The following is a 27,716-nucleotide window of genomic DNA, read 5'->3' on the forward strand; positions in this document are numbered from 1 at the left end:
TATGATGTATACCTTTTCCAAATGGGATCTTAAAACACATATCCTATAGATGACCACTTGATTTGGGTAGCTAATATGGTATATGTATTTCACCGTTTCACGTCTTTATAATTGCCTCCATTCTTGAATGGAGTTTCAGGGCAGATATTTCCTTTTAATCCTTTTTAAAAAGAATCACAAATACGATTGAACCATAGAGTCACATTCCACCTCTTTTAATTCTCCTATTCCCACCAGAAACATTTTGTTGAAAGCTCAGGTTTGATAAACCCATAGAAACTGAATTGTGAGAAGTATCATAAGGGGAAAAGAATGAGAGCCTATGGTATAGGGGATTATAGAAAGCCATAGTTTACTTCTGAAAGGAAGGGTAAAGGGATACATTTATTAGAAAAGGAAGCTAAAGAATTAAAGATGGCAAGATTCTTTTAAAAGATTGAGCCTGAACTGAAAGCCTTTATCATGGCACACTCACAAGTTGCCATTTATGGTACTGTTGCCTGAGCTTGGCTAAGTGGCAGGGATGCACATAAGGTGCTTCTTATGTTAGGGTGAGCGTGGCTGGACTTGGAAAAGATAGCTCGCCTGCAGCCTGAATGTAGATTCTGTAAGAAGTCCCACTGTTACTCAGAAAGCACTGTTACTCAACATTCTCCTACTCATGCAGGATAAGCCACTCAAAGTAGTCCAGCTAGAAAGATCAGGTATCTGAGCAAGGCCAAGTTGGCTTGTGATAAGCCACTTGCTTCTGGGTAATACAGCTCATTATCTAATAAGCGTCATTCCTGATCATTAAAACATAGGGATAAAAGCTCCTCTTGGAAGGATCCAGGGGATCTGCTGCTGGCAAAGTGTTGCGCAGTGTCAGAGTAGCAGATAGAATTGGACTTGGTTCTGCAAGGCTTCATGACAATAGTCAGTATAAAGACTCAGAATAAATTTTTTTAAAAGTTCCTCCATTTCTTCCCATGTTATGGGGAAAGGGCTTCAGCATTGTTTAGGACTGGCTTGCATATAATAGTAAAATGATAAGACATGTCAAATGGCGGAATAAAGCTCCAGAGCTCTCCCAGTTTGAGGAATCCATTATATCTTAGAAACAAGAGATTTATGTTTGAGATTACTGATCCACTAAATTTTTCTTCAAAGGTTGGGAAATGGGGACAGTTCTGCTATGACATTAAATACTGTATTAAAAACTCACCTTGGTATTTAGTGCACTGACTTCCAGGGAATTTACTTAAGCCCACATTTTATTTTATTTTTTTAAACATCTTTATTGGAGTATAATTGCTTCACAATGGTGTGTTAGTTTCTGCTTTATAACAAAGTGAATCAGCAATACTTATACATATATCCCCATATCCCCTCCCTCTTGCATCTCCCTCCCACCCTCCCTATCCCACCCCTCTAGATGGTCACAAAGCACGGAGGTGATCTCCCTGTGCTATGTGGCTGCTTCCCACTAGCTATCTGTTTTACATTTGGTAGTGTATATATGTCCATGCCACTCTCTCACTTTGTCCCAGCTTACCCTTCCCCCCTCCGTGTCCTCAAGTCCATTTTCTACGTCTACGTCTTTATTCCTGTCCTGTCCCTAGGTTCATCAGAACCATTTTTTTCTTTTTTTAGATTCCATATATATGTGTTAACATGCAGTATTTGTTTTTCTCTTTCTGACTTACTTCACTCTGTATGACAGACTCTAGGTCCATCCACCTCACTACAAATAACTCAATTTTGTTTCTTTTTATAAGCCCACATTTCATTGTAATCAAAACCAAAAACTAGAATATGTTATTCCCTAAATAGGCAGCAATGTATTTTATTTTATAAGCACTGTAGAGATTTAGTAAATAGCATGTGTGATTAATTTAGAAACAACCTCTGACACTTGACTCAACACACGTAATAGCTTCCTTTTCATTTTTTATATGAGTTAAATGCAGACCAGGGAGCCACTGGGCAGTCAGTCCTGAGTAGGTTTGTAATCTTGGGCTCCATGGGAATATCTTTCATAAAAATAAAAAAGGAATGGGTTGATGTTTCTATTAAAAGATTCTGTAATGCTAGGACTTCTACACAGCTTAAATAATGGTTGGAGGGGGGTTCATTGAGGAGAAATGCTCAAATGTTATTTTAGTCACTTGTGGCGCCACTGGATTAGGATGCACACTTGGCTTAGAATTATCGTTTACATCATTACTTTGTTCTGTTGAAGACCTATGACATGCAAACAATTCAGCATACTCTCAAAAATACATGTAGTATGCCCAGTAAAATACATTGGCTAGCATAAAAATCAAAGGAAATAGGAGTTTGGAATATCGATCAACATTACTGGGGTTTTGAATTGTGAAATAATCAGCAATCCTGCCCATCTTATCTCGGAAGATAAACTTGAACTTGTCACTAGTTTTCATTGTCAGGTCACTGTAGTCAACGTTATCGCTGGAAATTTCAATGCTGGCCAAGCTGATCTTCCGTTTAAAGGTGGAGATGGAGCTGTTGATGATGTTAGTGATGTTGACTTCTTCCACTTCCTTTGCCTTCCCCTAGTTCATAAACAGGGCAGTTAGATTGATAGACTTGACTCAGCAAAATAAGTAAGTGGGTATTTATATACTTAGAGGCCTTAGTATTGAATAATTAGGTTTAGGAGAGACCAGTACTGAGTGCCTCATAAATTGGCTGGTAAGCAAGATTTGGCAGTCCTATTATCCTGTTTATAGGCACCTGTCCCTAGGTCATCAGCTTGTATAATGGGAAGAATAACCATTGCCCATTCTAGGTGTGCAGGGCCGTGTGGTAAATGTTAATTGCTCAGACTTTGAAGCTAGCTGACCTAGGTTCAAATCCCATTCTGCCTCTCACTATTGTGAAATTTTAGTCACCTTAATCCCTTTAGAACTCAATTTCCTTGCCTGCAAAATGTTGATGACATTAATACTACCTCTTGAGACTGATGGGAAGATTAAATGGCATAAATTATGTAGAGCATTTAGTAGGTGTTTGATGAATTCCGTTCTATTCCTGGGAGGAGGGAATAATTGACTATGAGAGTTAATAGAAATCAGCAGTGTCTTACGGACTTTGCCACACAAACAGAAATAGTGATGCTCCTTGCAGTCCCATGGAGTTGCCATTCTCCACCATGGCTGGGACAACATAGACTTGGAAGAAAACTCCACGGTACGCAGAGACAACCTGGTCTGGGAAGAAAACTCCATGGGACACAGAGGCAACCTGGTACCAGGGCAGAGTCTGGGTGGGGTGGCGGCAGCCATTGTTGACTCTTACTCAGGCAGCACATCAGAAGCAGCCCAGGACTCTGACAGTGGCTGATCCACCATAGCTCACCACCATACCCCATACACACAGAGCATCCACACAAGTCCTGCTTGCCCTGTTGTTTGGCTCCCCGACAGGGCAGGGGTGGCAGAGGCTGGAGGAATGATCAGCTATGAAGGACAAAGGGGACTTGGACTCAAGGCTTCATCTGAGCAGAGCAAGGGCAACAATTGCTGGTGCCTGCACAGGCAGTACATCGGAGGGCAGTACACTCGGCCCTCTCTCTGCAGCCTACCCAAGCCGAGAGCCCCCACAGGCGTCCCTTGCTTCAGCACTTCCCCAGTGCTGGGAGAGGGGAAAACATACATTCAAAGGGGACAGAGCCAGCATGGGCCCAACCCTCAGGGCTTCTGCTCCAGCAACTTGGGATCAGATCCCACCACCAATAGGGTGGTGATGGCCACTGAGCAGAAGGGAAGTCACACTTCACAACAGGCTCTAGCTCTAGCCCCTCCATTTCCAGTCCCACCTTCTTCCAGCAGAAGGTGGCAGAAGGTGATAGCTGCCAGCACACCCTGAGGAAAGACATGACATGCGTCAACACCAAATCCAGCAAAAGCAATGGGCACATGCGCTCTGTATAGGGACACATCCACGTAAGGATGCCCATGCAAGACTGCAATAGGTAACTCTTTCACCTAAACTCATAGAGGCAGAGACATGTAAGCAAAATGAAAAGGCAAAGGAACTGGTCTCAGTTGAAAGAGCAAGAGAAACCCCCGAAAAAATAAATAATGAAACAGAAATAAACAATACCAGATAAAGAATTCATAACATTGGTAATAAGAATGTTAACTGAATTAGGGAAAAGAATAGATGAACGTGGTGAGAATTTTAATAAGGAACTAAAAAAATATAAAGAAAGACCCAATCTTGGGAATTTCCTGGTGGTCCAGTGGTTAAGACTCCATGCTCCCACTGCTGGGGGCCCAGATTCAATCCCTGGTCAGGGAACTAAGATCCCACAGGCCACATGGTGTGGCCAAAGAAAAAAAAAGACCCAATCAGAAATGAAGAATTCAATACTGAAATAAAACTCACACTAGGGCGCAGTGGTTGAGAGTCCGCCTGCCGATGCAGGGGACGCGGGTTCGTGCCCTGGTCTGGGAAGATCCCACATGCCGCAGAGCAGCTGGGCCCGTGAGCCATGGCCGCTGAGCCTGTGCCTCTGGAGCCTGTGCTCCGCAACGGGAGAGGCCACAACAGTGAGAGGCCCGCGTACCGCAAAAAAAAAAAAAAAAAAAAACTCACACTAGAAGGAATGAAGCAGACTAAATGATACAGAAAAATGCAGAAGTGGTCTAGAAGATAGAAAATGGAAATTACCCAATCAGAACAGCAAAAAGAAAAACAAATTTAAAAAAATTAGAATAGTTTGAGAGATATCTGGGATAACATCAAGTGTATCAGTGTTCACATTATAGGGGTCCCAGAAGGAGAAGAGAAAAAGAGAAGGGGATGGAAAATGTATTTGATGAAATTATGATTAAAAACTTCCCAAACCCAAAGAAGGACCAAATATCCAGGTACAGGGAACACAGAGGGTCCCAAGCAAACTGAACTCAAACAAACTCACACCAAGACATAATTAAAATTCCAAATGTTAAAGAGAGAATTCTAAAGGCAACAAGAGAAAAACAAAGAATCATATACAAGGGAACCTACATAAGGCTATCAGCTGATTTCTCTGCAGAAACTTTGCAGGCCAGAAGGGTGTGGTATAATATATTTAATGTGCTGAAAGGGAAAAACCAGCAACTTAGGTTATATTACCCAGCAGGATTATTATTTAGAATTGAAGAAGAGATAAAGAACTTCTAAGACAAGCAAAAACTAAAACAATTAATCAATAATAAGCCTACCCTAGAAGAAATGTTAAAGGGTCTTCTCTAAGTGGAAAAGAAGAATCTAGAGGAAAGGGAAAATCCCACTAGGAAAGACAAATATATAGTAAGAATTGAGGACCAACCACTTAAGCCAGTGTGAAGATTAAAAGACAAAAAATTGTAAAAGCAACCATAACTGCAAAAAACAGTTGAAGGATAAACATGAGATGTAAAATATGACATCAGAAACACAAAATGTGGGGGAGGGGAGTAAAAAATGTAGATCTTTTACAGTGTGTTTGAACTTAAGTGACTACAAGTTTAAAACAAGTAGGTATAGTTATAGGCCAATATATATGAACTCCATGGTTGCTACAAGTCAAAAACCTACAATAGATACACAAAAACTAAAAAGAAAGGAACATAAGCATATTATTAAAGGAAATCATCAAACCACAAGGCAAGAAACAAAAAGAGAAGAACTGAGAAGAACCAGAAAAACAACTGGAAAAGAAGTAATAAAATGGTAATAACTACATACCTATCAGTAGTTACTTTAAATGTCAGTGGACTAAATGCTTCAATCAAAAGACATAAGGTGGCTGATTGGATTAAAAAACAAGACCCACCTATATGCTGCCTACAAACGAGGTAAATACAGACAGACTGAAAGTGAAGGAATGGAAAAAGATATTTCATGCACACAGAAATGACAAGAAAGCCAGGGTAGCAATACTCATATCAAACAAAATAGGCTTTAAAACAAAGTCCATAACGAAAGACAAAGAAGGGCATTATATAATGATAAAGGGATCAATATAAGAAGAGGATATTACACTCGTTAGCATAAATGCACCTAGTACAGGAGCACCAAAATATATAAAGCAAATACTAACAGACATAAAGGGAGAAATTGACAGTAATACAATAATAATGGGGGACTTTAACACCCCATTTACACCAATGGACAAATCATCCAGACAGAAAATCAGTAAGGAAACAGTGGTCTTAAATGACACATTAGAACAGTTAAACTTAATAGATATCTATGGGACATTCCATCCCAAAACAGGAGAATAAACCTTCTTTTCATGTGCACGTGGAACTTTCTCCAGGATAGATCATATGGTAGGTCACAAAACAAGTCTCAGTAAATTTAAGAGGACAGAAATTATATCAAGCAGTTTTTCCAACCGCAACAGTATGAAACTAGAAACTAATTACAGGAAGAAAATTGGAAAAAAACAAAAACATTTGAAGACTAAACAAAATGCCACTAGAAACCAATGGGTCAATGGATACATCTAAGAGGAAGTCAGAAAATACCTCAAGACAAATGAAAATGGAAACAAAACTTTCCAAAATCTATGGGATGCAGCAAAAGCAGTTCTAAGAATGAAGTTTATAGCAATACAGGCCTTTCTCAAGAAACAAGAAAAATCTCAAACAATCTAATCTACCATCTAAAGGAATTAGAAAAAGATGAACAAGCAAAGCCTAAAGTTAGCAGAAGGAAGGAGATAATAAAGATCAGAGAGGAAATAAATAAAATAGAGGCCAAAAAAATAATAGGAAAGATCAATGAAACCAAGAGCTGGGTTTTTTAAAAAGATAAACAAAATTGATATAAACCTTTTAGCCAAGCTCACCAAGAAGAAAAGAGAGAGAACAAAAATAAAATAAATGAAAGAGGAGAAATAGCAACTGATACCACAGAGATACAAAAAATCATAAGAGAATACTACAAACAGTTATATGCCAACAAATTGGACAACCTAGAAGAAATGGACAAATTTCTAGAAACATCCAGCCTGCCAAGACTGAATCAAGAAGAAACAGACAATTTGAACAGACCAATCACTAGTAGTGAAATTGAATTTGTAAAAAACAAACAAACAAAACTAAACTAAAAAACCTCCCAGCAAACAACAGTCCAGGATCAGACTGCTTCACAGGGGAATTCTACCAAACATATAAAGAAGAGCTAATACCTATCCTTCACAAACTATTCCAAAAAAACTGAAAAGGACAGAACAGCCCCAAATTCATTTTATGAAGCCACCGTTACCCTGATACCAAAACCAGGCAAAGACACTACAAAAAAATTTACAGTCCAATATCTCTGATGAATATAGATGCAAAAATCCTCAAGAAAATATTAGCAAACCAAATCCAACAATATATAAAAAGGATCATATACCATGATCAAGTGGGATTTATTCCAGGGATGCAATGATGGTTCAGTGTTTGCAAATCAATCAATGTAATACACCACATTAACAAAAGGAATGATAAATATCACATGATCATCTCAATAGATGCAGAAAAAGCATGTGATAAAACATCCATTCATGATAAAACTCTCATCAAAGTTGGTATAGAAGGAACATATTTCAAAATAATAAGGGTCAATTTTTACAAACCTACAGCTAACATCATACTCAATGATGAAAAGCTGAAAGACTTTCCTCTAAATTTAGGAACAAGATAAGGATGCCTACTCTTACCACTTCTATTTAACATAAATAAAAGACATCCAAATTGGAAAAGAAGTAAAACTGTCACTACTTGCAGATGTCATGATACTTTACATAGAAAACCCTAAAATCTCCACCCAAAAATTATTAGAGCTAATGAATTTAGTAAAGTTGCAGGATACAAGATTAATATACAGAAATGTGTTGCTTTTCTATGCACTAATAATGAGCTATCAGAAAGAGAAAGCAAGAAAGCCATCCCATTTAAAATGGCATCAAAAAGAGTAAAATACCTAGGAATAAACTTAACCAAGGAGGTGAAAGACCTATACTCTGAAAACTATAAAACACTGATGAAGAAAACTAAAGATGATACAAAGAAATGGGAAGATATCCCATGTTCATGAATTGGAAGACATAATATTGCTAAAATGTCCATATTACCTAAGCAATCTATGTATTTAATGCAATCACTATCAAAATACCCATGACATTTTTCCCAGAACTAGAACAAATAATCCTAAAATTCATATGGAACAAAAAAAGACCCCAAATTGCCAAAGCAATCTTGAGAAAAATGAACAAAGCTTGAGGTATCACCCTCTCTGACTTTAGACTATGCTATTATAAAGCTACAGTAATCAAAATAGCACTGGCACAAAAACAGACACACAGATCAATAGGACAGAACAGAATTGCCTATGGTTAATTAATCTATGACAAAGGAGAAAAGAATATATAATGGAGAAAAGACAGTTACTTCAATAAGTGGTGCTGGGAAAACTGTACAGCTTTAAAAGAATGAAATTAGAACATTTTGTCACACCATACACAAAAATAAACTCAAAATGGATTAAAGACCTAAATGTAAGACCTGAAACCATAAAACTCCTAGAAGAGAACATAGGCAGAACACTCTTTGACATAAATCATAGCAATATTTTTTGGATCACTTTCCTAAGACAAAAAGAAACAAAAGCAAAAATTAAACAAGTGGGACCTAAAATTAAAAGCTTTTGCACAGCAAAGGAAGCTATCAATAAAATGAAAAGATAACTTACTGAATGGGAGATAATATTTGCTAATGATATGAACAACAAGGGGTTAGTATCCAAAATACATAAACAGGGACTTCCCTGGTGGCACAGTGGTTAAGAATCCGCCTGCCAATGCAGGGGACACAGGTTCAAACCCTGGTCCAGGAAGATCCCACATGCTGCAGAGCAACTAAGCCCGTGCGCCACAACTACTGAGCCTGCGCTCTAGAGTCTGCGAGCCACAGCTACTGCAGCCCACACACCTATAGCCCATGTTCTGCAACAAGAGAAGCCACGGCAATGAGAAGCCCGCGCACCGCAATGAAGAATAGCCCCTGCTCGCCACAGCTAGAGAAAGCCTGCACGCAGCAACGAAGACCCAATGCAGCCTAAAATAAATTAATTAATTTTTTTAAAAAGTAAGCTAAAAAAACAAAATAAAACAACAACAAAAAAACCCCAAAATATATAAACAGCTCATACAACTCAATATCAAAAAAAACAACCCAATCAAAAAAATGAGCAGAGGACCTGAACAGACATTTTTCCAAAGAAGACAAAAAGATGACTAACGGGAAAATGAAAAGATACTCAACGTATCTAATTATTAGAACAATGCAAATCAAAACAACAATAAGATATCACCTCACATCTGTCAAAACGGCTATCAGCAAAAAGTCTACAAATAACAAATATTGGCTAGGATATGGAGAAAAGGGAATCCTTGTACACTGTTGGTGGGAATGTAAGTTGGTGCAGCCACTGTGGAAAACAGTATGGAGGTTCCTCAAAAAACTGAAAATAGAACTACCATATGATCTAGCAATTGCACTCCTGGGTATATATCCAGGTAAAAATGAAAGCACTAATTCAAAAAGATACATGTATTCCAATGTTCACAGATGCACTATTTACAATAGCCAAGATATGGAAGCAACCCAAGTGTCCCTCGACAGACAAATGGATAAAGAATATGTGAGATATATATATATATATATATATATATATATATATGAAGTATTAGCTAGCCATAAAAATGAATGAAATTTTGTCATTTGCAGTAATGTGGATGGATCTAGAGAATATTATGCTTAGTGGAATAAGTCAGACAGAGAGACAAATACTGTGTGATATCACTTATATGTGGAATCTAAAAAATAAAACAAATGAATGTAAATAGCAAAACAAACAGATTCACAGATATAGAAAACAAACTAGTGGCTATGAGAGGGGAGAAAGAAAGGGGAAGGGGCGGGCTTCCCTGGTGGCGCAGTGGTTGAGAGTCCGCCTGCCGATGCAGGGGACACGGGTGCCCCGGTCCGGGAAGATCCCACATGCCACAGAGCGGCTGGGCCCATGAGCCACGGCCACTGAGCCTGCGCGTCTGGAGCCTGTGCTATGCAACGGGAGAGACCACAACAGTGAGAGGCCCATGTACTGCAAAAAAAAAAAAAAAAAAAAAGAAAGGGGAAGGGGCAAGATAGGGGTATGGGATAAGGTGATATAAACTACTGTGTATAAAATAGATAAGCAGCAAGGATATATTGTACAGAACAGGGAATATTAGCTATTATTTTGTAATAACTTTTAATGGAGTATAATGTATAAAAATACTGAGCCATTATGCTGTACACCTGAAACTAATATAATATTGTAAATCAACTCTACTTCAATTAAAAAATAAATTTAATTTAAAAAATAAATAATTTTTTAAAAAAGAAAGCCTACAGGGAGTAAAATAAATGAAATACCTATTCTTTGGCTGGCACATATGATCATTTGCCTTTGGTACTTGAGTAATATAATTGTGAAACCTTGTTCACAATAGTTAAACACAAGAGAAAAGGCAACTGGATCTTTGGGCTATTCTGAATCCTCATTTCCTCACCATTGGACCCTGTGCAGTCCTGGCACCTTGCTGAAGTAGGGCAGCTCTTCTGCCCTGGATCCCTATCATTTTTTTGCCTGTTAACAGGAGCTTTAGTATGCTAACGTCTATCAAATTGGGCTTCCAAAGAATCCCAGGGTTCCGTAGGCCTGCAGAGAATAATAGTTAAGGGCATGGCCCGTTGCCCACTTCAAGTGGGAATAACAGGTAAGTGTCAGGCTTTGGAGCCAAGCAGATTTGGCTGGTGCGAATCCCAGCTCTGCCTCTTACTGTCTGTGTCCCCTTGGATAAGTCACTTATCTTTCCATACTCGGATCCCACAACTATAGAAATGGAGATAGCCTTACTGGGTTGTTACGAGCATTTTAAATGACATAATATTTTCAAAGAGCTTGTGACTGTGTCTGGCATGTACATGCTCAATTGATAATAATCATTATTATTATTCTGAGAGCTGGACCATGGTGTTTCACAGCTAAGTCAGATAATAAGTCTTTCCCTGTTAGCAGAAAAATATGCTAATTACGAAATTTGCCACAATTTAATTTTTCCATACATTTTTCAGTAAACCATTACTTGTATAATTTAGGAAAACAAAAATGCGACAAATGAATAAATATTAAATACATATTAATCGGAAACATAAGCAGCTGATCATGTTAGGTTTGATACTGGGTTTTTCATGGATGCTTGTTCTTGCGGTTGTGATTTTATGTTGCATACAGATAACACCATTATTTTCTGCTGGAAGTTTAAACATATTAATATCTCACTGTATTTGGTGAAAAGAGCAGTCTTTTTTAAAAGGTGTCATGACTTCCAGATTCCCCCAACTGAACAAGGATGAGAATCACTTGTGCAAACTGAATCACTGGGGTTCGGGAACCAGGTCCAGGTCATCTCTACAGACCAGTATATGGCACAGGTGATGAATCATATATAGGGCCCTCAAAATTCTTACCCTATCTTTGGCTGCCATCTGCTGTAGGGAGCTGTAGTGGGCAACTGCATATTCCAGGAGGGCCCCAAACACGAAGCTAAAGCAGATCCCCAGGTACACGTCAATGGCCTTTATGAAGCAGTTGGTGTTCGGAAGAGAAGTGCGGGACCCAATCATCAGTGTGGTCATTGACAATACAGTGGTCACTCCTGGGAAAAAAAGTAAGCAATGTACCCACGTCAGTGGGCAGTGAACCTTCCATCACCCCCTGGCAGACTGTCTCCCTTCAAGACTTGGCAAGGTGAGGACAGGACTCAGAAATAGAGCATAGCTCATTCTGAAAAGTCTGTGGCCTTCTGGAAAAGGATTGATTTGTCTATTTTATACAGATATGAGTGATGTGATTTTCTAAATGTTTCACCTTCTGTCTTCTCACTGGAGGGAGGAGTTCAGTAAACAAAATAACAGACAATAGGCCATCGAATCACAATTCTCCCTTATCTGTCACTGTCAAACACAAGTTTAAAAATGCATTATTCCTAAAGTAGTCTCTCTGTCTCTCTTTCTCTCTCTGTAAAAGAGTCTCTCAAGAAACCAGCTCCTGGAACTGCCCTGGGAATATCAATGAAAACAATGGTAGAAGGTAAAAAAAAAATAAGGACCTAATAACCCAGTTCTTAGAAATCTCCCGTTGGAGCTACTTACCAATGCAGGTTCTTGCAGGAACTGAATCAAGGGAGATCCAAAATGAAACCCAGGATAACACCACCAGGAAAGTGGAAGGAAGATAAGTTTCCAAAATGAAATACAGGACATTCCTCTGAAGCTCAAATTGCAAGACCAGTCGTGTATAATTTCCTGATAGGGTGAACAAGGGATAGGAAATCATCCCTGCTCACCTAGCAGAGTGGTTTCCCTGTGGGATGTTTAACTTCACTATATTCACATGAAGCCATCTGTTGTTCACCAAAACATAGTTAATCATGAACTGTCATCATAGTTTCAATGAAAGAAATTGCGGGTGTAGAGAAGGGGATTTGTGGGAATGCCCTCACCCAGGATCCTCTTCTTGTGCCTTTCTCTGTCATAGTATTCCTGCAGCATCATAACTGCTGGTTTCCTTGACATCTACTTCACTAGACTGTGAGCCCCTTGGGGACCTTTTCAGTAGTAGGTGTGGAGCAGGTAAAAGTGCCGAGCCCAAACCCTACTGCCCCACCGCACCTCCGAGGGGTTCCTGGGCCCCAAAGGGACCAAGTGGAAAAAAGATGATATTTCTGACTCAGAATACAACTCAGCTATCTTGCTTTTGTGCAGTTTGTCCCACGAGTTACCTGTTTCCTGCTGCGATCTGGTAGCTAACGTGAAATATTGTTGTATGGTATACTGAGCAAGCCGCAGGTTCTCCAGCCCGCGCACAGAGTCATTCCCTCTCAGCCAGCTGAACTCCACGTCATTCCCATCATAGCCCCCTGGCAAGGGAAACAGTGCCCTGATCAGCAGAAGAAGGTAGCAGATTGAACTGGTCTGGAAAATGCTGTGATATGGAGGAAACAGAAGCTCTGTCTTGATGGTGCTAAGTCCAAGGATGATCCCATGCAAAATTTGGCATGATTTCTCAAGTGTAATTGCAGTGTCTACTCAGAATGAGATGACCTGCTAGAGCTTTTCACCATCAGCTGAGAACCGTTTCTATGCTAAGCATCGTATAGACCTGGTAGATGATAAGCAACTAGAAATGGCCTTTATCATTATTTAAATGATATTTTTGAACATGTATCTGTGAACCCACAAAGGCCTGTGCTAGACATTGCTTTTCAGGACAGTCTAACACCTCGGAGGGGGTTCTCAGGGACTTTACAGTTGGTCTATTCATATTTTCATATTGGCATAAATGCAAAAACAAAAACAAAAAACCTTCAGCCAGCCACTTTATTGATGTGTGTCAACATAGGTGTTTGATAAATCCCAAAGCAGTTTTACCAATATAGCTGATGATAGTAATAATAGCTACCTTTTATTAAACATTTATGTCCTTTACACATTATGTCTCTAAGGTTCTCATGAGCTTGCAAGGTAGACCTGCATATTTCTTCATTATTTAAAGCTTTTTTAAAAAATAAAATAGAAATGGATCTTATACTTGATATATATAAAGTAGAGCTTACATTTTTCCTCAAATGTTATTATTCAATAAATGCTGTGCCTTAGAATTGAGGAACTATAATGTTTTGCCCATTTTATACATGAAAATTATCAGATTCTGAAAGGTTGCATAAGTTTCTCAGGATACCAGTGCAAATGAAAAACAAACCAGGATTGTACCTCAAGAAAGTTGAATACCAAAGCCCATGGATGATGATAATAATAATATCTATCATTTAGTAAGCAATTACCTTTCTAAGTGCTTTACAACATTATCATCTCATTTAATCCTCAAATGATACCTTTGAGAAGATAGATGAATGGTTAATACGCACATGCAAAGATGCTCAAATCATTAGTCATTAGGGAAATGCAAATCAAAACCACAGTAAGATACCACTTCACATCCACTAGAATGGCTGTAATTAAAAAGACAGACAGCAACAGATGGTGAGAATGTGGAGAAGCTGGAACATTGCTGGTGGAAATGTAAAATGGTGCAACCACTTTGGAAAACAGTTTGACAGTTTCTTGAAGACTTAAACATAAATTTAACCCAGCATTTCAGTCCTAAGTATCTGTCCAACAGAATCAAATCATGTCCACAAAAGGACCTGTACACAAATGTTACAGCAGTGTTATTCATAACAGTTGAAAGGCGGAAACAAGCCAGAGAGACTTGTACTACTTGTATTCTTTTGTCTGGAATAAAAAGGAATAAAGCAGTAAAAAGGAATAAAGTACTTAAAGTACTGCTATATGCTTCATCATATATGAACTAAAAAACATGATGCTAAGTGAAAGAAGCCGGATGCAAAAGACCACATGTGGTATGAGTCCATTTATATGGAATATCTAGAAAAGACACATTCGTAGAGACAAAAGGTGTATTAGTGGTGGTCTGGGAGCTGGTGGTGGCAATGGGGAGTGACTGTAAATGGGCATTAGGAGTCTCTTTGGGGTAATGGAAATGTTCTAACAATGGAATGTGGTAACGGCTGCACAACTCAGAAAATTTACTAAAAACCTTTGAATTGTACACTTAAAATGGTTGGATTTTATGGTATGTAATTTATACCTCAATAAAGCTGTTAAAAATAACTCTTTGAGTCAAATACTATTATTTTTCCTACTTCACTGATGAGGAAACTGAGGTTAATTCTACTCACCCAAAGTCACCCAGCTAGTGAATGGAAAAGCCCAGTGATTCTGGTACCTGTGATCTTAAACCTGTAACTTCATTCTCCAAGGCTACTGAGAAGTGGGATGCCAGTGTTGGGACTAACATTTTGTTAAGTCTTAACCTATGGTATCCACTGTCTGTCAGTGGTTATCTCCGCCTCCATAGGGGGGAGAAGTAGTCATGAGCTCTTAGAGGATTTCCAGGTAAAAATTGTCTGTGCACTCTCCCTTGGAAGCACGCCCTCATTTACTGAAGCCTGCTGTCCAAATAGGCCTAGAACCCCAAAGAAAAAACATATCTAAAAAAGTAAGTTGTACAAGCCTCTACTTAGATACTTTGCTATTACAACTGGTAAATGTTCACAGTCATTACATTCTCACTGCCCTGTCCCTGAGTGGATATGGGCAATTGTGGGATGGTATCAATTCTTGTCTAGGGATGGTGTTCAGGAAAAATGCCCTTGGTGAGGTTTCTGTACCCAAATAACTGCTGATAAACATTCAATGAAAGCTTCCTCTGCTCACTGGGGACGATATTTGTGCAAGCAGAGTGCTGAAGTTTCCAGGAGAATCTCACTCCTGGGTTTTGAGATGAGCACAGCCATCCATGGAGGGCAATTGCTTTTTCTATGTGGGGCTGAAAATGAGTTCTCTTTTTGATAACCTCAAGTTTTAGTCTGCCCCCAAACAGCTGTATTGCTTCAAGAAGGTTTTGCATGCATTTAATCAATAAGGTAATTAATCTGCCTGCCTGAGTCTTTAATTAAATGTCTACCTCTGAAAAACGCTGCCTCATAATGGTTGTGTTTCTTGGATGTTGGCCACTTGTGTCCTTATGTAAGAAGTGCCCAGTGGTTTCCAGCACTTGACTGTAGTTTTTCCTTCTTGCACGAGCCATGCCTTGATACCTTGATAACTCCTATATGCGGCATTTTCTTCCCAGAACACGTATCACTGGTGCCACCTCCCCATGGTGGGCATTTCAGAGTGGTTTACTAAGGAATCATGGAGATCACTCACGGTGCCAGGAGTTCATTTGACACACATCAACTTAGAGTAAAACCTCCTTCCTCATCACAAGAAAATCCCCAGACTGCAGTTTAGATGCCCACTTGCTGACATTACTAGATTAAGCTTTATATATATATCAAAACAATTTATTTTAGAAGGTGGAAGCAGTCTTGCAATAAATGTCAGTGATTGTTTTGTATACTTGCCATTTCTAACTTCTGCTGTGTTCTTTCTGGCTTCCATGAGTTAGCAGATTCTGAGGCCCCCTCCTAGTCCTATTGACCCCTGTTTGCTTGGCTGTCTTATCCACTTTTAGGTAGAAATATTTGGTGCCAATGCACAGTGGTCCTCTCCCAAAGATGTAATACTGTAAGGTTTGGTTTTGAGCGGTCTCCAGATCTCTCCGGATGTACACCCAGAAGGTCTGAACCCATTGTAATCAACATCAAGGAGAGAAAGGCCACTATGTATAGGACACTCTTCATGAAAGCACAGATCTAAGTCATCCCAGAAAATCATCTAAGGGGCCCACACGATGTATACTCACAGCTTTCTAGTTGCAACTTGCATGTCTGTGTGTCCATGGGGTATTTAGACAGGTCCATGTTACATGCAATGGTTGTTGTGATTCTAAGAAAGGAAAAATGGATTCATAGAGAGTGTTATGAGGATGCTATAGAAAGTATACACTCCCTCTTAAGGGCCACTCCAAGAGAACCTTCACCTTGACTCTTACAGTGAATGTGTGACTTGGTGCCTACATTCAAAGCAGTCCTGAGTTTTTCTGTGCTAAGTGACACCTGTGAGACTCAGTTAAAGCTTGGGGTCCAGAGTGGAGGAAGGTGGAATGTTGGCAATTCAGAGGCAAACTTGCAACAACATTGCAGAACAGAATCATTCACTGGCTTGTTTGAGATGCTTTTTCATTCAGTTTTGAAACTTATTCTTCAGGAGAGACCCATGAGGAGTCCGTGCCTATGCAAAATGCTGCTTCACATGAATTATCCCTTTGAATTTTTAAAGTAGCTTTACTAGGTAGGAAATATTATTATTCTCCTTTTGCTGCTGAGGAAACTGGCGCTCAGAGAGTCAAGTGACTTGCCTAAGGTCACAGAGCAAGAACTTGCCCCCAAATCTGTCTGACTCTAGAGCCAGGCTATTAATCGTCATCCATCACTTGTAATCCTTGTACAGGATACTGTGTTATGTGCCATAATACAGACAGACACACACGCACATGCACACACACACACACGTGCTGTGGGAATACGAGGAAGGGGCACCTTAACATTGACTGGAGTTGGGGTCAAGGGAGAGGTCTATTGGACTTCATGAAAGAGGTGCTGGGGTTCTGACTGACCTTTGCAAAACTCAGTGCAGCTGAGGAGTGTCAGATAAACGGTCCGAAAATTCAGCTCATTGCTTAGCTCAGTCCTTGTTTTATAACTTCAGCCTCTCACTTGGGATTTAAGATCAGCCTCATGAATATCTGGTTCCTGACCTTCTGCTGAAGGCCTCTAGCAGTGTTTGCAGTCCTTGTCCAGCCCTGGCACAGGCAGCGATGAGTCCTCTGCCTGTGGGCTGCCTTACATAGCACTTTGGGGGCATCTTCCCTGTTCCTGCCAACCAGCGGCTCGATGAACGATTGGGTGGGAGGAAGTTTTGGCCTCAGGGATTTGTCAAAGGGGCAAAGGGGAGCCTGTGACTACAGGTGGTGAGGCTTGGAGGACTATGCTTTGCTTCTCTGTCTGTACAAGAATGACTCAGCTAAGTAAAGATGTATTCTTAAGCCACCGCCACCCCGCTGAGCCCCATGAAAGGAAAGTTCTTTGTATCACCTCTCTGTTTGCTCTTGCTGTTCCCCTTACCTCTTTTTGGCGAACTTCCTTTAACTCTTTAAGATTCAGCTCAGAGTCCTGTGAAACCATCCTCTAACATCACCCCAAATCACTAACCTACTCTCCACCTTGGGGCCCCAGCGCCCTGCCTTCCTTTCCTTATGTGTCTGTGTCAGGACAGTGTCTTATTCAGCTCCATATCCGCAGTGTCCAGCATGGGCCTGGCACAGAGCACACATTCTCAGTAGATTCTTGTTGAGCCAAACTGGACTGAGAAAGGGCCCTGCTGCTCTGGGGACAGGGATCTAAGAAGGCAGGCACATGAGAAGGGTAGGTGGTTATTCGAGCGCTGTTCAGAATTCCTTTGCCTTTTCTCCCCGCTCTTTCCCCTCCAACCCTGAGGTCGCAGGTATCCAATTACCTGAGAGCATACAGGACTGTGCCATTGGAGAAGAGGCGGATGAGCCTGTTTCCCACAGTGACTTCATGGAGGAAGGACTTTTTGGACTCCACGATGTAAGTGTCTGGCACCCAGAGGAACTCCACTAGGCGTGCATCCAGAGTGAAGCTCTTGTCGCCTTCGAACACCAGCCGCTGGTCCGTCCAGCGCTGCCTGAGGTATATGGTGGCTGTGTAGTCCTGAGGGGGCAGCCGGTGGGGAGGAAATGGATGGAGGGAGAAAGCTCAGAAAAGGGAAGGAAAAGGGTCAAGTCTTACTCCCCTACCCACCTCCACTGAGGTCAAGAGCACGTACTACAGTAGACATGGGTAAATAAAGTTTGTCTTGAGGTGGTGGCCTGTAGCAATAAGAGAACAAAGCACCTTATTGATTCTGGATAGTAACGCCCACTGCCAAAAGGGGGCCCCACAGGAGCATGTTCAGGATCTTAACTTACTTGCCCTCGATCACAGAGGCCACACCAAATTGTTGAAGGTTTGGGTGAGCAAGGTGCTTAGGTTGTCCAGGATTTACCCAGAGTCCACAGTGGACCCTCTAAACTGCCTTTAGTGTCACCTTATCTATAATGTGTTGTCTTAAGTGAGAGGACGGTTGAAAGCAGTTATGTGATTGTTGGTTTTCATCAGTTTGTCTCCCACTCTGTGAGGGACCATGTGACATTCAGGCTTCCCCCCTGCACTTTTATTCTTGTCCCCCACTTTTATCCCTCACCAAGTACACCCACTCCACTCCCTCATTTCTCCCCTCCTAGCCTTTGAATCCACTTTCCTTCTGATACTCAGAAGATCTGTTTTACAAGCATCTTCCACTGTCTGGAGTTTCAGGATAGGTCTCCAGCTTCTGCCATTCCAAGTAAGTCTCTGTTCTGCTTTGAGTAGCTAGAACATGTGTCCTCATAAAACACAGGAGAGGGGCTCCTTGGGTGGAAGATGAGGGGGCCACACTTACCATGTTACTCTCTGAAATACTGGAAATACTTGCAATGTCCAGAGTCAGTGCTATCTGAACAGGTTCTCCTAAGAATGAAGAAAAACCAGAAAGACTTCCATAGAAACACAAACAGATTTCCTAACCCTACATTAGCACAGTTAAAAAATATGCATATATTAGAAAATTATGCCTATTGGAAACTTTTAAACAATTTAGAAGTACATAAATTACTTCTAAATAAAAGGTTAATTTCTATCCTCCCCATCTCAGGAGGAACCACTATGTAGCGTGTGCCTCCCTTTTGTATGAAAAAAATACACAAATATGTAGTTAGCTAAATACATAAGAGAGAGACCACACCATTAATTAGTGTATATTTTAAAGAATGTGGCGGTATTTGCTACTTCTTACTTGGAGATTTTTTCCTATGGTGCTTGCAAGGGACTCATTAGAAATGTAATAGAGATTTGGTAATTTGTACACAAATATATTTCCCCCCCCAACCAAGTAAATTTACCACAAGATGGCATTCAAGACTGCTCATGGTGGAGCTCCCGCTCACCTCCTGACACTTTCCTCCACCTCCTTTATTCTCCAAGAACCCTAAACTATTTAGAATTGCAGAGCTGTCCACGTTTCATCTGGTGTGCAGATGTTGGGCCTCAATCCTGGAGTCCCAGCAGATGGGCCAAACGCCTGAGAGGGCCTGTCTTAGCTCTCAGGACTGAGGTTTGGGAGCCACGATACTCGGCGGCCAGGCCAGGCCAGGGACGTTTACTCCTCCTTAGGCTGGACATGTGGAACAAAAGCCCAGGAGTCAGAAAGACGTGAGTTTCGATGTGGGAAAAGTTACCAGATCCTTCAGAACTGCAGTTTTCTCACCTGCAGGTTTGAATATAATGCTAATGACATCAGAGGGTCATGGACAGGGTTAAATGAGACTAGGTGTGTGACAGCTTCTTTGCAGGGTGGTGGCAAGAGAGAATGGACATGAAGTGCCCGCCTGGCTGGACATCTAGAAGGTGCTCAGAAATAATTATCTGTACAAAGTCCCCAGCATTGTTCCTGTCACATCCTACCAGGCACTTAGTAAACAGCATTTCCCTTCCCTTCCCCTCTCCTCCGGTGATCTTAGCTAATTCTGGAAAAGCAAAAACTTTCCTCACCAGGTTAACAGATAGAGTAGCATTCACTTGCAAGATAACTGGGGACGCCTCTGGAAACTGACAACGCGTTAACCAGGAAAAGGAGAGGCCAAATTCAAAGGACGCTTAGAAACAGCAAACTGGGGGGACAGAGCAGCCTAATGATCGATTGAAGGAAACCAAGCCACAGGATATATAGGTAAGAATTTGGAAGTGGAGTTTTAAAGCCAAAGCAATTAACAATAATTAACTTAATACTTAGTGTTAATACTTGGTGGGAAAGGGGGAGATCTTTGAGGGCAGACCCTGGAGGGTGCTGAAGGAGTTATGGTGCTAAGTGGCTTTCTGCCCCTCAAGGCAGCAAGGTGCAGTGTTAAGAAGAGGAGCTTAGAGTCAGAGTGTTTGAAACCTCTGCTGGCCACATCATAGCAGTGTGACCTTGAACAAATTGCTAAACTTCTCTGTTCTACAGTTTCTCACCTGTAAAATAGAGCTACTAATGCTAGCCATCAAGGCTTGGGTTGGGAAGGTTACAGGATCTATCTTATGTGCCTGGAACACAGTGGGCAGTGGGTCAGTGCTGGTTGCCCCCCTCCCCGCCCCTTGAGAAACATGGAGAATGGAAAACACACAAGAGCTCCAGCCTCAGTGTGGGTTTTTGTTTGTTTGTTTAGTTTGTTTCTAGGTAGTCTAGTCTAGGCCTTCCTTCAGTTGGCTTTTTTATAGACCAGAGTTTGCTCCTTCTTCCCCTTGAGTTATAAAAGTTAGCTGTGCCACCAGAGGGCAGCTTTCTCCTAGGAAAGAGGTCAAAGCCAGGTTCTGGGCAGAGTTCAGGAGGGCCTGCTTGCAAACCTGTGCTGTCCAGCTCAGTCCCTGAAAAACCCTGTAGAGGTCTTGTCGCTCAAGGACATCAGGGTCCGAGAACTGGGTGGACAGACATTACGGAGAGCAACACTCCCTCCGTGGGCCTCGAGGCTGCCTTGTAAATGTAGGTTCTGTAGAAGGCAGCGTGCCACAGGCTCGTGACAAGGGGTGGGGGTTGTGCCTTCCCCTCCTTTTGACTGATGACCCCTTGCCCCATTTTTGCCCCAGGTGGATCTGGGCCTCACGTCCCCTTAGGTCCACTCCAGGCTCAGAATGGGCACCTTGCCCTAGGACTCTGTACCTTGTTGGCCCGTGAGCAAGCAACAAAAAGGGCAGTGTTGGGCTTCCCTGGTGGCGCAGTGGTTGAGAGTCCGCCTGCCGAGGCAGGGGACACGGGTTCGTGCCCCAGTCCGGGAGGATCCCACATGCCGCGGAGCGGCTGGGCCCGTGAGCCATGGCCGCTGAGCCTGCGCGTCCGGAGCCTGTGCTCCGCAGCGGGAGAGGCCACAGCAGTGAGAGGCCCGCGTACCACAAAAAAAAAAAAAAAAAAAAAAAAGGCAGTGTCCTGGCCTAATTGTTTGGGATCTGGGAGGCAGAGAAATTGTTGAGTGGACCCAACCAGATGTGCAGACTCATGTGCTTGTCATTAGTGTTCAGTTGCTCCTGGGAAAACCAGAGGAGGTTGAAGCCCCCCAAGGTCCCTTAACATAAGGACCTCAAATCCTAATTGTGTGGCCAGGAAGCTGCGTCTCTTAGATCTCCAACCGAAGGGGGTGTGATTGGCCCCAGCTGCTGTGCTCTGAAATCTTCCACCACACTTGCTCGGAGGCCATGCTTCCCATGGGCTGCATCCCACCAGGGACTGAGCATGGCAGGAATACTAAGGCAGGCCTGTTCCTGGGAGGCACAGAGATGGGAGACTCCTCTGATGGGAACTTTAGCTCAAGAACTCCCTGGTGGCCTTTCCAAACACACTTAGAATCTCACTGTAGTCTAAGACTCCTCCACCAGCCTTCCTTCCCTCCCTCCCTCCTTCCACTGGGGTCAGACCTGCATTGCGGTCTGACAGTTCTCCAGCTTCCTCCTTTTTCTGCCCCATATTTTGTCACAGATATGGCCCCAATAAATATCTTGCACGGATAATCCCCTCCCAGTGTCTGTTCCTCAGAGGACCTGGACTGACCCACTAATGCTAGATCTGACCAGAGATTTTATCATCTGAAGGGAGGAGCAAGAAGGAAAGGGATGAAAATAGACTGCATCCTGATGCTGTATTTACACACTTCATTTCATTCAGTCCTCCCTGTGAGGCAGATAATATGACCCCCAATTACAGAAAGGGAAACTGAGGCTCAGAAAGCTAAGATGCTTGCCCAGCAGTAGAGCCAAGGAGCCAAACTCAGGTTTGTTCCACTCCAAGGCTCTTTCTACTAGTTTCTGCTCGAGGTAACAAGACATTAGTGACCACGTTGGTTCAGTCTTGCATTTTACAAACAGCGAGGCTGAGACCCTGTGAGGAGGTATGTGGTGGCCTCATTCTTTCCCTCCTTGCCTCATTCTTCCAACAAATATTAATTGATAATTTGCTATCTGTTAAGTACCGAGATGCTGCTGGGTTTGGTGAGGTAAATAAAGCAAGACTCCCCCAGGGGACTGCAGCCTAGAGCTGAGACAGACATAAAGCCAGTGACAGTATCACCCGGTAATGGCTATGACTTGGAGATATGTTCAAAACAAAGTGTGAAGAAAGGGGATGGGGCCCGGAGGAATCTGGGTGGGCTGCTCAGAGGAGGAAGCCTTTGATCTAAGACATGAAGGAAAACTGACATTTCACCAGGGAGTCAAATTGGAACAAGCCATTCTTGACAGGTAAACAGTCTCAGCAAAAAGCACGGAGACCAGGGAGGCCAAGGAGGTCAGGGGGCACATTTGTAGCAGGGCATAGTCGGGAGAAGTTGGGGAGATGAGACTGACAGACAGATAGAGGCTGGGCTGGGGAGCGCCTGGTGTGCCATGCAAAGGGCTGTGGATTGTACGCTGAGGATGCTGGGAAGCAGGCAGGTATTCTGAGCAGGCAAAGGACCCAGGGGGGTCATCCAGGTGGCAGAGTAGAGGGTTAGCCTTGAGGAAGCAGGCTGAGGCAGGAGGACCAGGTGGAGTAGTCCTGGTGAGACATGGTGGGTTCCTTGAATAATGACACTGGAAGTGTGGGCAGAAGGCAGACAGCACGTGTGAGGTTGTGAGGGGGCTCTAGGAACCTCCTCAGTGGGGAGGAGTATTTCTGTATCCTGCAGGTGGAGAGACCAGAGAAAGTGCTTTCTCCAAGGTAGCGTGAAAATCATTGGCAGCTGTCTGTATCCATCACTGCCACTCCTTAACAGGTTGCAGGTCAGAAAACGCAGTCGACTAAAACCTCCTGAAACCCTTGTCTGCATATTGTCTCTGTTCCTATCTTTTTGAATTGATGTCCTGGGCAAAAAGAATGACCTACCACCAAAATTGGGCCTGAGAAACTTGTTATATCCTGCTGTGAGATTCTCAAAGCCAGGCAGGGACAGCTTGTCACTTCTGCTGGCCTTGATGTTAAACTGATTCCCCTGGATACACATCCTGGAAAAGAAAATGGGTTTCGGTGCACATGCTTGCTTACGTGTGGATAAACATGCATACACACAGACTTGAGCTTGTGTTTGCATGTCTGTGTGTGGTTGTGCTCAGATACGAGCAGTAACTTCCCCAAAGAGAAATCTCTGATTTTCAGCTGCTGAATTAATACATGTCCCGATCCCACTCCATTTTATTACCCATTTGCTATATATCACAGTGTCATGCTAATTTGGGAACACTCCAAGCACCTTCCCCCCCAAACCCAAGGGGTTCATCCATCTATGACCCTTTTGGAAGCTTGACTTCTCCAGATAGAATAACTGGCAAGAAGTTGCATTTGTTCTGGTGCATCAGGGAGGTGAAGGCCTGACGTTCTGTCTCACCGTTGCTAAGTAGAAAGCGCTGCTGCCCCTCCCACCACATGCAAAACCCAAAGCAGTTCAGCTCAAAGCCACCGTGGGGTAGCAAAGCTCACCTTCCAGTGAGGAGACTCAGACACAGGAAGGTCAAGTGGAGACTGTGCCTCATGTTGAGGAGCTGCTTATGCAGAGAGGGGCTGAAGTAGAAATACCTGGGGAAACAGATGGGGTAGGTGAGAGGCAGACAACCCAAAAGGCTCACCTCCTCCCAGCCCAGCTTTTCTGTCCTGTGGGGCGTCAGTTACAGCATTTTCTCCATGTCTGTGGGGAGCAGCCTCTTCCCACACCTTTCCGTTTCAGCTCCTGCCCCCTGAATGTCATCCAGGAGTGACTTCATTTTGAAGGATCACATTTTAAATCCAGCCCAAATAAAGGCTGAGGACTTGTTTAGAGGGTGGTTCACCAGAGCAGAAATATAGCTGGTCCACCCTGAGCTGCACATCTGGGGAGCCCCAGGACAGTCCTCACCCTGTCCTTGTCCTGACTTTGCCAGGAAGGACATCCTCGACTACACACTCCCCCTGACCACGCCATGTATCTGAGGGTCTAGGCCTGTCAAGCAGGTCATGTAGCCAGGAAATGAAAACTTCCGAGGACCTCCATGTGCCAAGGAATGTGTTAGGTACTTTCCCACAGATCTTCTTGCTCTATCCTCACGGTGGCCTTGTGAGATGGGCAGGCTAACCCCTGCATTGTGTTGAGGAAACAGAACTCACGGAAAGGTCACTGTGCTAGTGAATGTCAGAGGAGACTCTGAAGCCAGGGCTGGCTGCCTCAAGACCCAGTCACACTGGCTGCTCTCCCAACCTCCTGGACCTGCTCCCTGGGTGCTTTGAAGCAGTTCAGATGCTGTGGGTGAGCACTGTATGCGTGCAGACTGTCAGGGTAGGCATGGCCCAGGGGCATGGCCTCCTCAGGTTTGGGAGCTGCTGTCAGATGTCTCTGAGAGAGCAACAGACAGTCAGGCAGGTGAGCCTGTGACCCGTCACGCTGGTGACAGCAGAGTGGAGGTTCTTGGGGCGGGGGTGAGGGCTCAGGTTGCATTCCCAGGCAGATCCAGGCTGGGTCATACCCTCTGCTTTGGTAGCTTCTGTGAACCAGGCCACTTTCTAGAGTCTTGCCGTGCTGGGGCTTAGGGTGCCATTCAGCCATTAATTAACATTATTTTACTTACAAAACAAACACATGCTTATTGTAGAAATGGAAATGAGATAGAGATGTATACAGTCAGATGTGTAAATCTCAGTGATGTGTCATTGTAGGGTTATCAATTTAACAAACGTACACTCTGGTGGGGCACATTGATGGTGCAGGAGGCCGCGCACGTGTATGGGGCTCAGTTTTGCTGTGAACTTGAAACTTCTCTGAAAAGTAAACTCTCTTAAAAAAACAGTGTAAATCCCTCCCTCACTCCTCTCTAGTCTCATACCTCTGAGATGACCACTGTTAACAGTTGTTTTATCCAGACATCTACTATGTTTATATATACACATATATCTTTGCAGGAAGAAAAATATTTAACAGCAAAATTGGGATGATAGCGTGCATATATTTTTGCTATTTACATTTTCACTTAATAATAAAGCAAATCTTTATTGAATATTGAATGCATGCTTGTACTGTGCCAAGAACCTCTCCAGTCCTCACGACAACTTTTTGAAGTAGTAACTACCATTCTCATTTTACAGATGAAGAAACTGAGGCTTAGAGAGGATAAGAAAAGTCCCAAGGTTATGTAGCACGTAAGGGGCAGAAGTGAATCCAGGTAAGCTGAGCCAAGAGCTTTTTCTTTTTTTTAGCATTTTTATGGTTTTGTTTATTTCACTTGCACCTTTTTTAAAAAAAATTGAAGTATACTTGACTTACAAGTGCTTTTAATCACTGCACCTGACACATGCTCTTTCCCAATGTCAGTGGGACCTTTCCATGTCAGTTCCTATAGATCTGCCTCATTCTTTCTGATGGCAGCAAGGTATTTCATAAGGTCAATGTATTAACATTTATATAACACATGTCCTATATAGATACTAAGTTATTTCCAAATTTTTTACTGTTACAAAATCAGTAATGAACATCTTTGCACATATGTAAGTTCCTATAATTCTGCATCCTGTCATGTTTCTCTACCTCAGTCCTTTCCTTCTCACACATCAACAATACCATTATCAATCCACCAATGGTCACAATCAAACTTTCTCCCTTTAGTTCATTTCCTCAACCCTTGTCCTTCCCCTTATCCTCAGCATCGAGTTTAAGAAGCAGAGGTAGTTCCGACATGTGCAGGTTTCCACTCCCATTCCCAGAATCGCTATCACATAAATACCGTGAGCTCCAAACTTGTCATATTAGCCTCCTTCCTACACAGGCACTGTTCCCCTGTCATCAGTCTCTTCAGTATAGACAGAAACACTTGTTGGGAAGCAGGAGTGGATCCTGAATTAGGTTGAGGTGAGGAAAGGCATTATTACCATGGGTCCACCTTGAGCAAATCACAGAAGGTAAAGGTGTGTGGTGTGTGTCCTGGGTGGCAACACAGACAGGAACACCTGTGGCTCGAGTATCAGACAGAAGGTGCTTTACTCTTACTCTGCGCTTGCTCTGAGATTGTATTACTTCTCCCTGAGGTTCAGTTCCCTCCACTGTAAAAGGGATAGGAATCAATAGTTCTTCAGATGATGGTGAAACCTGATACAAAGTAGGTGCTCAGCAAATTCCAGACCCGACCCCCTTCCCTCAGTCCCAGCAGGGCTTATATTTGGATCCCCTTCCCTTTCCTCCCTTCAGGCACTGGGAGGGGCCAGCAGTTCCCTTACCAGACAGCTGACAAGGCTCCGTTAGGACAGGTCCTTCAGGTCTTCACGCTGGGCTTTCAGGTAGGGTATGGTCTTCTGGGTCCCCGAGATTTGCCCCATCATCAGCCCTGACCCCCTGGATGTAGGCACACAGTCACTCTCTGATGGAGTGGATCTCTCTGCGGGAAAGACAGAGCTTCAAGACCAGCCAGGCAGACAGGTGGGTGGAGCCTCTCCCAGCTCCTCCTCTGGGTGGAGCTCTGACCAGGTTCTGGATGTCTGTGGGAATCCTCAGCTCCGGCTAGGGCTGCTGGCTGCCAGGCCTTTCATTCTGAGTGGCATCTCAGCCATGCTCCTGGACCACAGCCAGAAAAGACTCAAGATCAAAGACCCATGAAAGTCAAATAAAATGGGTAACGCCACCCATCATGTCTGGAAGATGAGTCTCCGGTTCTGAATATGGAGGACACCCCTCTGTCCTGGTATAATGGAATGGGGTTTTGCAGTGCGTATGACCTTGGACAAGCCATTCCACCTCTCTAGTCCTCAGCTTCCCATCCATAAAATAGAACTTGACCATTTCTAAAATTCTGATCCCTGGTTACGTATTTGAAAAGCTTCTTTGGGATCAATAGAGAGCCTTGTCTATGTAAAAGGAGACTTGCATATGCCAGGACCTCGTGCTTTCCACTCTGGGAAGTTTCAAAGAGACATAGGGGTCAAGAGAACGGGGGATAGAGGCTGAGCAGGCCAACCCAGGAAGAGATAGGAGAGACTCTGGGAGAAATTTGGCTAGGTTTCTAG

At 42.9% G+C, this 27,716-nt stretch overlaps 1 protein-coding gene across 2 annotated transcripts; it reads right to left on the reverse strand.

Moving 5' to 3' along the window:
• Positions 1–1,619: 1,619 nt before the first annotated feature.
• Positions 1,620–27,083, reverse strand: GABRP (gamma-aminobutyric acid type A receptor subunit pi). 2 transcript variants are annotated; one of them, XM_004271992.3, is made up of 10 exons: positions 26,934–27,083; positions 24,177–24,272; positions 23,586–23,704; positions 19,104–19,171; positions 18,117–18,334; positions 16,405–16,487; positions 12,854–12,991; positions 12,225–12,377; positions 11,541–11,728; positions 1,620–2,555 (listed from the first exon to the last, which is right to left on the reverse strand). In XM_004271992.3, the coding sequence occupies exons 2-10, from the start codon at positions 24,227–24,229 to the stop codon at positions 2,253–2,255; spliced, it is 1,323 nt and encodes a 440-aa protein (XP_004272040.1). In that variant the 5' UTR covers positions 24,230–24,272; positions 26,934–27,083; the 3' UTR covers positions 1,620–2,252. The 2 variants fall into 2 exon arrangements, with proteins under 2 accessions (XP_004272040.1, XP_012389291.1); XM_012533837.2 differs by lacking the exon at positions 11,541–11,728.
• Between the last annotated feature and the right edge of the window lie 633 nt (positions 27,084–27,716).

This window comes from Orcinus orca, chromosome 3 (genome assembly GCF_937001465.1).
Source record: "Orcinus orca chromosome 3, mOrcOrc1.1, whole genome shotgun sequence".
Lineage (NCBI taxonomy): Eukaryota > Metazoa > Chordata > Mammalia > Artiodactyla > Delphinidae > Orcinus > Orcinus orca.